The sequence below is a fragment of the Toxorhynchites rutilus genome, chromosome 1 (assembly GCF_029784135.1).
Source record: "Toxorhynchites rutilus septentrionalis strain SRP chromosome 1, ASM2978413v1, whole genome shotgun sequence".
In the NCBI taxonomy this organism is placed as follows: domain Eukaryota; kingdom Metazoa; phylum Arthropoda; class Insecta; order Diptera; family Culicidae; genus Toxorhynchites; species Toxorhynchites rutilus.
In genome coordinates, this window is record NC_073744.1 from 192486824 (window position 1) to 192499173 (window position 12350).

Sequence of the window (12350 nt, forward strand, 5' to 3'; positions counted from 1 at the left end):
CTTGATGATGATGAATTTTTGGGATAAAATTAATAATCACGCATTAAAAATTACTAACTTTAAAATTTTCACTTCCAAAACAGTCATCAAAATCCACTAAATTAGATGTTCCACCACTATATCCTATACTAAACTTTCCCATCTTTCAAATGAAGGCAACAGAATTGGTTTACGCAGCGTACTTTTGAGTGTAGAGCCAGTTTGAGGCAACAGAGTTCGAAACAAAAAAAGTTCTATAACTCTGTCAACTCGAATTCGAACATATGCGTAGCAGGATTTTTTCATCAAATATGGTTCTGAGAAATTCTGGAAGAAAATATTTTTTTCGTGTGAGAAAGGTGTTTTCTGACATTGAGAGGATGAATCAAAAATTTAATTCTTCTTTTATTTTTAATAAACTAAATATGAGAAACAGGTTTTAATTTTAAAAGAAAACCTTCAGACACAAAAAAAAATTAAAATTTAGTAAATAAAAAAATTGATGGAAAAACAGAGCAAATCACATCCCAAAATAAAAAAATAAAAAAATTTAAAATAGGAAAAATGAAAAATGAAAATTGCAATACTAAATTTTGGGATGTGAATTGTTAAAATTTTTATATTCAGGGATGAGACTTGTTCAGCTTTCTCTTCAATTTTTGAATTTGCTGAGTTTTAAATTTTTTATGTCTGAAGGATTTTTTCCATTTTAAATCCTTTTATTTATTTATTTAGTTGAATATAACGATTTCAAAATTCTCAAAAATGTTAATTTTTTTTGGGATTTTTTAATTTAATTTAATTTTCGCAACAAGAAAAAACTAAATCTAATCATTTGAAAAAAAAAAATACATTCAAAACCCCAACACCCAAAAATGTTATTATATTACGCAACAAAATAATCAATGAATCGGAAAAAAATAAAAACTGAAACATTTAAAAATTAAAAAAAGTATGTTGACAAATTGAAAAATCAAAGAATAAATTCTGAAAAACTAAAAATCGAAGTATAAAAATAGAAAATCAAGAACTCCAGAACTCTTACAACACAAACATCCACTAACAGGAATAACGAAAAATCGTTTGAAAAAAAGGAAATCAAAAATCAAAATATCGAAGAGTTAAGAAATTTGAGGGCATCTCAAAACTCAAAAAATGTAAAAATTTTGAGGACTTGAAAATTGAAAAATCAGTAAAACTGAATCAATAGAACTAAAACAAAACGAAAATTCAAAAAATTTGAAAAATATACATTTTCAAACTCCTATATTAAAAAATAGAAAAAATTGAAAATCTAAAATTGAAAAATATCGAAAAACTGAAAAAAAATTAATTAAAAAAAAACAAAATATACAAAAAAAATATAAAAAAACGAGTACTCCAGAATTCTAAAAACGCAAGCTTAGGAAAAAAAATCCACAAATCAGAAAATTGAAAAATCATTCGAAACAAAAACAAAAATTGAAATGTCGAGAAGTTAAGAAATTAGAGAGCAACCAAAAACTCAAAACGTCTTAAAATTTGAGGGATTTTAAAATTTAAAAAATGAATAAAACTGAGTCAATAGAACGAAAAAAGCTACAAATTCTAAAGTTCCTCATTTTTAAACTCCTATATTAAAAAAAAAAATAAAAATTGAAAAATCTAAAATGAAAAAAATCGAAAGATTAAGAAAATACTAAAAAACTGAAACAAACATAAATTAGGAAAAAAACAAAAATCGAAACATAAAAAAACGAAAATATAAAAATCTATAAATAGAAAAACTGAAAAATTACATTAAAACAATCTAGAAATTAAAAATTAAAGAATCGACAAAATGAAGCATTCAAGGATGGAAAAATATGAATAAATTAGCAAATAAAAATATCATTTTGATGCCAAATTCATCGTATTCGTCCAACGGCTTCTTTATATTCGCAAAACTGACTTTTCCATTGATAGCCACTCCGCAAAACAAGCTCGAAGAGCGGTTGCAGAAGTTTGTTATCTTCGAGAAGTTGCTTCAGAGCAAAAATACTTGCAAAAATGAGACGAAATGGGTGGCGGGAAATGTGAAAGATTGCTTCCAAAAGACGTGTAAAACATCATAATAGTATCCGAATCATGCACTCATGCAAATAACTTGAAAGCTGAATGGCAGTCGACTGTATGAATGTTTTTCGCGCTGGAAGCATCTCGAAACAAATGGCCTCTTTCCGAAGAATTGGAAATCAGATATGTATCTGTTTGAAAAATTATGAATAATGTTCAAACTTGAAACACAAAACCTTTCATACTTTAATACAGCCGCTGTCCGCATCTTCTAACTTTCTCTGATCCACTTCGAGCGCTTCACGAGCATCCCAAAAAACAACCCTCCCCGGGGGACCCACAACTCTCACTTACCTTCTCAATGTCCGATTCGGAGAAGTTGATTTTCTTCCCCAGCGAGTTTACATACTCCGGCGAAAGGAAGCTCTTGGTGCTGAAGTATGGCGTGGGCGGCGATGCAGACGGCGGCGCTCCTCCCCCTCCGCCGCTTCCCTCAACCAGCGGCTGGCTGACGGAGACGATGCTGAAAATCACCTTGCCGCGGGGAGTGATCTGCAGCCCGGTGGGCGAAATCAGCGGGCGTACCTTCGTTATCGATGGGGTGTCTGAAAGCAGATGCAAAAAGTAGAGAAGGGGTGGGTGATGAAATTAATCTACTGTTCAGAGAGGGTGGCGAAAGGATGAATATGTTGTTTGTGCCGAATGGTTAATTTGCTGGAAGTTCTGTGCGGAGCTTTGATCGGGGCGGGAAGACAAATAAAACGATATCAGATGCCGAAACGATTTAACAATCGGAATGAATGGGGCATCATGAAACTTTATCGCCTCGGATATTACGGCGTCAACGCGTGCGATTCCCACCGGTGGTTCCAGGGTCGGTCTTTTTCTCCAGCGCGCGACGATGGTCTTTTCATTGATAGCCTTTTTGGTTTGATGGAAATGGTTGTCATACTTAAACAAACTTCCGTTCCGGGCTGGCAGGAGCAAGATCCTTCAAGCTGATGGTCGCGAAGCTGCTGCCCATCTGACGCGTTCGATGGCTACAATGTTTAACTTCTCGTCACGCCATTTTCATGTCGATGATGTTCGACGTTTGGACGCTGGAATAGTTGCTGCTGTTGACAGTCTTTCCATCTCTGCGTAACGGAGGATGAACCATTTCCGGTTGATCTCCATAATAAAATGTTTCTTTGTGTGATTTTAGATTCTGAATCGAAAGCTTTCGAACCGACATCAGAGAATTGAGCGTCTCTCGTTATTTTTTTCCCTTTTGGGGAGGAAAGTGAATGCTTCCAGACATCCGGTTTGAAAATCAATCATAAAGTGCAGACATTTTAACCATCGTTTTATGGTCTGTTCTTTAAGGGGCACTTGAGGGATCGATTCTTCTTCTGCTCTCTGAAGTAGTGCGCAAATCTGCTGACAGTAAACATGTTTAACTTTAACCCGTTTTAAAAAGGATATAAATTCAAATTATGATTATAGACTCAGAATCTACGGAGCGGAGTAATTAATAAACTCAGCAATATATAGCCAGCAAAACATTATCGCAACCGTGCTCATTTTTCACGCGAACTCATGCGAACTCCAATCGAAGCTTCCTCAATCGATTCCCATTTGACCCGGAGCCCGGGGGTGAGGAATTGAAAAATTAACCCAACTTTTAATTACTTCATAAAGTTGTCCCGAACCACTCCACAATTGGGTGGTATTTATGTGCGAACGAATAAGTTCGGTGGAAAATGGCTGAATTTGAAATCATAACTTACTCTCTCTCTCTCTGTACCTCCTTTCATGAGTTGAGAAGGCAATTCCCCGCCCACGCCCTATGAGCCGCAGCATAACTACTTCGGCTTTCACCGACGTCATACCTTCTGTTTTTTTCCGCAGTCCTTTCGGAAAGCTGACAAATCACGAAATACGAACTGTCAGCGGAATGCTTTCCTCGGATCCTTCTATCCTTCATCCCCCTCCTGCCCCTCCTTCAAGCAAACAATGAAACCAACTGCCGACGGATTGTGTGTGTGCAAGGCGCACATCGCCGTATCTTCGAACTGTCAGACTGTGGAAAACCAAAAACGAGAACTTATCATCACGACCGCAGAGCACATCCCGTGGCCCCACAATGCTTCTCTGGGTCGATTTTTACCCATCGCGTGTATCCTCCAGCCCCTCCCCATCCTGTTCACGGGAAAATGGTGTGACGTTTGGGCTGGTTTTTCGGAAGAATGAGTCGGTGATCCACGCGTCATGCTTCCAATTTTTTGGCACTGTGGAAATTGTGGAATTGTGGAGTGGCGAAACTAATCTGAAATTTATGACGCTTGGATTCGAATTCTGAATTTTGAGTGGAACTCAGAACTCGGGACCTTAAACTAAAAAAACTCGAAACTTTGAGAACTCAGATCTCAGAACTTAGAACTCAAATCTTTGAAAACAGAACTCATATTTTTAAACTCAAAAAACTCTAAATTTTAAACTCAGAACTCAGAAAATTTTAAGCTTAAAGCTCGGAACTCAGACCTCAGAAATTAGAACTCCAAACATAGAACGCAGAACTCAGAATTCTCTGATTTTCCTTGATCTACAGATTTTATTCGACTTTCAGTTTTTCGCTGATTTTTTTAATTTTTTTTCATGAGCCTTGGGTTCTTGGCTCTGGGCTCCGAATTCTGCGTTTTGAGCGAAACTCAGAACTCGGGACTTTAAACTAACAAACTCAAAACACTGAGAACTCAGATCTCAGAACTAAGAAACTCTATACTCAGAACTCAGAACTCAGAAAACTCATAATTCAGACCTCAGAGATGAGAACAGATTACAAATATGACAGAGGAAATCAGAAAATAACTAAAACGGAACAACTTGAGAGAACAGAAAATCAAAGAGCATTAGTAATCCAGGGGAAATCAGAAAATCCAAAACAATCAGAGAATCAAAAAAAAAAAACAGAAGTCAGACAACATCAGAAAATCAGAAAACAAAATTGTAGAATAAAATATATATATATATATATATATATAAAAAAAAAGAAAACACTTTTCACTGAGAGCTCAGATCTCAGATCTCAGAACCCAGTATTCAGAATCATAAACTCAAAAAACTCTAAACTCTAAACTCAGAACTCAGACTCTAAACTGAGAACTCGGAACTCAGAAATCTGAACTGAAATTTCTCTGATTTTCCTTGATTGACTGATTTTCTTTGATTTTTAGTTTTTCTCTGAGTTTCTGTTTTGACAAATCATTTTTAAAATTGTTTTTTCTTGAGTTCTGGGTTCTGGGCTCTGACTTCTGAGTTTTGAGTGGAACTCAGAACTCGGGGCTTTAAACTAAAAAAAATTCAAACTCAGAACTCAGAACTCAGAAAACTCTAAACTGAAAACTCAGAGACATAAATAAATTTTCTAAATTTCTTTTTTTGGCAGACTTATCTCACTTCTTAACTAGGCGAACCTAGCCAGAATTTTCACCTGCCCCCGGGCTTCTGAATGCCAAAGGGGGACTAGGCTCTGCGGAATGCACGTATCTGCATGCTCGTGCTGTTTCAGTCCTGGCCGAGAAATTGTCGGACAATCGCGCAGGTGCTAAGGATGACCGACTTTTGGATGCCGGCCAATTCCTTCTCCATGTTCAACACCTTTAGCGCTTCCAGAAGTGTCTTCGGGACAATTCCAGTTCCAGAGAGAACGACTGGAACAATTCTTGGGACCTCCCTTAGCCCCCACAGTTCCTTGAGCTCCACGGCCAATGGTCGGTACTTGCAGATTTTGCGACCGTGGGTCTCCTCCAGATTCTGGTTCAGTGGAATAGCGACATCGATGATGGTGACTTTGCGGTCGCTCTTGTCGTAAACCATTATATCTGGGCGGTTGTGGTGGATCGAGAGGTCGGTCAGAACAGTGCGATCCCAGTACAGCTTGAAACGGTCATTTTCCAGGACAGGTGCAGGCAGGTACCGGTAGTTTGGTACGTTGTCTTCCAGTAGAGCACATTGGAGCGCCAGTTGTCGATGAACAATACGGGCCACGTTGTTGTGGCGCTCGGTGTAGGCTGCGTTGGCCAAAACGGGACAGCCTCCCATAATGTGCTCTATGTTTTCACCTGGTTGATGGCACATCCGGCAAATGTCATCAACGTCTTGATGCCAGACGTACCGCCTGCAGTTTCTCGTCGGCATTATCCTGTCCTGGATGGCTATCATGTCGGCTTCTACTACTGAAGAGAGTTCACCACGCGTTAGCAGATTAGATGCGGCCTTGTCGACGCGTGGCCGGTCCAGTTGATGGGGGTGGGCACCATGTACTGCCTTCTGCTTCCAAGCTACAATCTTCTCCTCCACTGTCTGCAGATTGCAGTTGAGTTGGTACTCCGCTTGCGCCAAGTGCAGAGCGCTGTATCCTCTGTCGGCGGCGCAGACAGCCCGGTATAGCGCGTTTTGGTTGGCGCGTTCTGCGAAGTACTCGCGCAGTTGTCGTACCTGGGCAACACACAGTGCAGATATGTCGACTATTCCAAGTCCCCCTTCTTTGCGTGGCAGTGAAACTCTCTCCAGTGCCGATTGAGGATGGTGCATTCCGGCCTCTTTAAATGCTTTCCTCATCCTCCTCTCAAGGTCCTCTAGGTCAGTTTTGCTCCATTTGACTACACCAAAACTGAAGGTCAGCAGGGGAACCGCGAATGTGTTGATCGCGCGTACCTTGTTCCCCGCGTTGAGGAAAGTCCTCAGGACACAGTTCACTCGACTCAAGAACTTGTCTCGCAGCACTTGATGTCGGAGTGGCGAATCCCGGTGAGCTGTCGGAATCCAAGATATTTATAGGATTCGCCACGAACCATGTCTCTTATGAACTCGCCGTCATAGACCTCGTAACCTCCGGATTCGGTAAGCTGCCCTTTCAGCATATGGACACAGCGGCACTTGTCAAGGCCGAACTCCATGCAGATGTCCCTGCTTATGTCTTCGACAACCCGGATAGCTACACCTAGACGCTGACGTGAATCAGCGTAGACCTTGAGATCATCCATGTAGAAGGTATGGGTCACTTCTTCGTGGGCGCCGTCGCCATACCTTATTTTATAGCCATGACCGTTTCTATTGAGCGTCCTACTGAGGGGGTTCAGTGCCAGACAAAACCAAAGCGGGCTGAAAGAGTCGCCTTGGAATATCCCCCTCTTTATCTGCAGCGTTCTAGACTGCAACACATTTTCCCCATCACTGAGGTGCAGAGACGTGCTCCACTGCCTCATCGCATGCTGCAGGAACCTAACGACGACGGGATCAATCTTGTAGAGCTCCAATACCCGGACGAGAAACGAGTGAGGTATGGAGTCATAAGCCTTCCTGTAATCGATGTAGGCCATACTTAGGTTCCGCTGGTTATATACCGCCTGGCCTACTATGGCTGCGTCGATGATGGCCTGGTCTTTGCAGCCATGCGTATTTTTCCTGCATCCTTTCTGCTCTTCTGCGATGATGTGATGCTGTTCGCAGTGAGCAGAAACTTTGGCGGTAATTATGCTGTTCAGTATTTTGTACAGACTCGATAGGCACGTTATCGGTCTGTACTTTGATGGGTTCAATGTGTTGCTGTCTTTCGGGAGCAGGAAGGTGACCCCGTTATAGCGCGTTATAAATATTTTTTTTTTATATTTTTAAAAAATTTTATTTTGTTCTCTGATTTTCTGATGTTGTCTGACTTCTGTTTTTCTCTGATTCTATGAATGTTTTCGATTTTCTGATTTCCCCTGGATTACTAATATTCTGTGATCTTCTGTTTTTCTCATACTGTTCCGTTTTAGTTATTTTCTGATTTTCTCTGTATTTTTTTGAACTTTTGGAAATTAAGAATATTTGAAAAATAAAGATTATTCAAAAATTTTAAAAAGTTAAAATAAAGAAAATTCAGAATAAAATCAGTTAAAATAATAAAAAAAATGAATATCAGAAAAGATTAAAAAAGCATAAAAGCAGAAAAATTCCTAAAATTCAAAAAATTCTGATATTAAAAATATTAAGAAAGATATAGATATAAAACATTTAAAAAAATCATAAATTTCTTAAATATTTTGTTCTCTGATTTTCTGATGTTGTCTGACTTCTGTTTTTCTCTGATTCTATGAATGTTTTCGATTTTCTGATTTCCCCTGGATTACTAATATTCTTTGATCTTCTGTTTTTCTCATATTGTTCCGTTTTAGTTATTTTCTGATTTTCTTTGTATTTTTTTGAACTTTTGGAAATTAAGAATATTTGAAAAATAAAGATTATTCAAAAATTTTAAAAAGTTAAAATAAAGAAAATTCAATAAAGTTCACAAATTATTTTCTGAACTTTATATTTTTTTAATTTTTTGAAATTTCTAAAAAACAAATGAGAAAATCAATTAAAATTGAAAATTCAGGAATTTAACAAAAAAAAAATTTTGAAAATTTAGAAGAAAATCAGTTAAAATAATAAAAAAAATGAATATCAGAAAAGATTAAAAAAGCAGAAAAGCAGAAAAATTCCTAAAATTCAAAAAATTCTGATATTAAAAATATTAAGAAAGATATAGATATAAAACATTTTAAAAAATCATAAATTTCTTAAATTGAAAAAAATAAAGAATTCGCTCTTTCAGGTCAATCACGGAATTCAACTTCAGTGTGTACAGACTACCCAAGCTCAAGCTCAAGCTCTAATTAAAAAAAAACAAGAAACTTCAGAAAACAAAAATAAAAATAAAAACAATAAAAATAGCTATAAAAAAATTGAGAAAATTCAAATAAAGAAAAATTTTAAATTTAAAAAAATAGATAATTCACAACTTAAAATCGTAAAATTAAGGAATTCAAATAATTTCAGAAATGGGAAAATTCAGAAAATTACGAAATTTTAAGGAAATAAACAATCAGGAATAAAAAAAAACCGAAAAAATAGTGTAATTAAAAATAAAAATAAAATTTAAAAAAGAGAAAGAGAAAAAAAAAAAGAGAAAGAAAAACTGGAATACAGAAAATAAGAGAAAATTATAAATTAAAATAATGAAAAATATGAACATCGAAGAAAATGTATTTTCTCTGATTTTCTGAATTCCTGAATACAAAAACGTGAAAAAAAAATACAAAAAAAAATACAAAAATAAAAAAATTGGAAAAACAAAAAGATTAAAGAAAAACTCGGAAGATTAAACAAAAGAAAAAAAAATCAGAAAATTCCAAAAATTTTGAAAATAAAAAAAAAATTAAATTAAGAAGATTTTGGAAATTAGAATAACAGTGAATTGAATAATTTCCAAATTTTGAAAATATCGGATAAAATCATAAAAAAAATCAGAAAGCCAGTAAAAATATCGACGAGTTTAGTATCTCTCTATTATTATATCAGCGAAAAAAATAAAAAAAAACCAAAAAAAATCAGAAAATGGAAAAAAAAATAGATAATTGAAAAAAAAATCAGAGAGAATCAGAATATCGGAGAAAATCAAAAAGATTAGAGGAAATTTGAAACAGAAAAACCAAAACCTGAATAAAATCATAAAAAAAGATTTTTGTTCTTCTGATTTCGTGGTTTTTTTTTCTTTTTTTAGGATCTTATTCAAGTTTTTCTTAATTTAAATTTTCCCATTTATTTTTTTTATTCTATTAGTTTCTCGTTTGTTTAGTTTCTCAGTTTTTAAATGTTTCCTCAATTTTTTTTTAAATTTTTAGAAAAACATAAGAATTTTTGCAACATTGTTTTTTTAAACTTTAACTTGAACTTTTTCAACTTTTAACTTTTGATTTTAATATTCGATTATCTAACTTTCTCGGATATTTTTAAGCATGTTTTCTTATTTCCTAGAGAATAGTCAATAGAGATGATCAAAAAAAAAAACAGAAAAAATCAAAAAGCCAGAAGAAACAGAAAATCAGAGAAAAAAAAACAAAACACAAAAATTCATAATATATAAACTCCAGAAACCAACTGAATTTTAGAAAATTGAAAATAAAAAAAATTAAAGTTAGAATAATTCAAAAACTAAATTAAATGTAAAATTTTTATTTTTGAAAAAAAAACTCAGAAACTAAATTCTTTGAAATGAATTTTTTTTTAATATTGATAAAGAGTTAAAAAATAAAGAATGACAGGATTGAAAAAAACAAAAAACAAAAATAGAAAAATAAAAGCATTAAAAAAATTAAAAACTTTAAAATCAAAAAATCAAAATTTATTTGCTAAAAAATTGGGAAATTGACAAACTAGAATTAAGAAATTGAAACAATGAAAAATTGAAACATTTAAATTTAGAAACATAATCCAAAAGACAGAGAAAATAAAAAAAATCAGATAAAATAAGAGAATTTAAAAAATCTAGATAAATGAAAAAAGTCGGACCAGGAAACCTGAGAAGATTAGAATAGATCGGAAAATCAGAGAAAGTTAAAAAAATCAGACAACATAAGAAAATCTGAGAAAATCAGATTCACAAAATTTTGAGTTTTGAAAATCTTGAAAATAAAAAAAATTCACAAAATTTTAAAAAATGCAGAAATTTCATTAAATTCAAAAACTTAAAAAAATAGAAAAAAACAAAAAAATAGAAAAAAAACAAAAAAATAGTAAATAGTAAAAAAAAAATAGTAAATTGAAAAAATCAGCATATTCAGAAAAATAAAATAACGAAAATTTAGAAAACCTAAAATAAAATAAAAACAAAATATGAGATAATGGGAAAAACAGAGTGAATCAGAAATAAAAAAAAATCAATAAAACGAAATCGTTTATTCGTTTATTCGTTTATTCGTATATTCGTTTATTCGTTTATTCGTTTATTCGTTTATTCGTTTATTCGTTTATTCGTTTATTCGTTTATTCGTTTATTCGTTTATTCGTTTATTCGTTTATTCGTTTATTCGTTTATTCGTTTATTCGTTTATTCGTTTATTCGTTTATTCGTTTATTCGTTTATTCGTTTGTTCGTTTGTTCGTTTATTCGTTTATTCGTTTATTCGTTTATTCGTTTATTCGTTTATTCGTTTATTCGTTTATTCGTTTATTCGTTTATTCGTTTATTCGTTTATTCGTTTATTCGTTTATTCGTTTATTCGTTTATTCGTTTATTCGTTTATTCGTTCATTGGTTCATTCGTAGAACGTAAAACACGTAGTCTGAAATCGGAGTTTGGATCGATATATTTCATCATTGTGAAACTCGCCAGAACTGTTTGAATAAATTTGTATTTGGAACAAAAAAACAATTAGCGCGGGATGATTTTTCAGCAGAGTGTTCAAACTGCTCAATACCTTCAGACGACGATGTTCTGGCCTCGCACCTGTCAGGCCTGAACCAATTCTTGATGCCCCAGTGGTACTTACGATAAGCCGAAACAATCCCTGCCCGAAATTGCGGTAAAGAGTATTATCCGACAGCGATTTATTGTATCCGCCTGCTCAATGTTTTCCACTCTGACCTTTAAGCAACTCTCGGGACACGCAAGAACTTTCTCCTGCCACGTGTCCGGAAGCAGCGGTGGCGGGTGGTGCGAGGCTGGCGTCGACAGCATCAGTCAGTGAATCATGGTGAAGAATATGTATGCAAATTTAAATTAATTAAACCCCGGCGCGGCGGTGCGGATTGAGGCGCCGGAGTCTGGAGTCGGTTGGGACGAGGTGCGACACAATATTAGCATTCCATCTCGTGTGTGCGTGCGTATGTGTGGGCGGAGAGATTACAAATGTGGCGACCTCTGACTTTAAGCTGACAGAGAGTCAAGTATGAGTGGGTGTGTTTGTGCGCGAGATTATCAGCAAAGGTGATGGATTGAAAATCACGATACATTGAAGGATTCGTGTATCATAAATCAGGTGCCGAATGGGTTAGTATTAAATTCAATGACTTTAAACACACACCGGTGAATAACCTTCATCTCGAGCGTGGGAAGGAAAACTGGAGTGCAAAAATCTACGAGGAAGAAATGTTGAAACGATAGAAAAGTGCAGTGTGAATAGTAGCAAGAAACCTCGCAAATAATTTGAGAAAGTGTGGAATCTGCCCAACTGGAGAAACTCTGAAACACCTTCTTGCTATCACTCCGCTTTCGTTTCCCACCTGTGCCCAGATTTTTGTGGGCTCAGAATGGGCCCAAGACGAGGCGCCTCGTAATACGCCGCGTCTCGACATGAAAGCAAAAAAAATAAACAAAATGAATTAAAAAAGACTAGAGCGCGTCACTCGAATCTGCCAGGGGGCGTGGTGATATTTTTTATTTTTTCTCCCAAGCGGTAAGCCCCGGCACAGGGAAAAATCTGAAACAAGCAAAGATTTTCTATCTTGTCCCACGTCGCGAGGAAAATAAATTGAAACCTTTATAATTT

General features: G+C 35.2%; 1 protein-coding gene across 3 annotated transcripts in view; it reads right to left on the reverse strand.

The window, feature by feature from the left end:
* LOC129762698 (uncharacterized) overlaps window positions 1-12350 on the reverse strand; it is a 363476-nt gene that overhangs the window by 120511 nt on the left and 230615 nt on the right. For all 3 annotated transcript variants that reach the window (XM_055761201.1, XM_055761200.1, XM_055761199.1), the window contains one exon: window positions 2368-2618. In XM_055761201.1, coding sequence (XP_055617176.1) covers window positions 2368-2618 — 251 coding nt within the window. The remainder of the gene's footprint in view (window positions 1-2367; window positions 2619-12350) is intronic.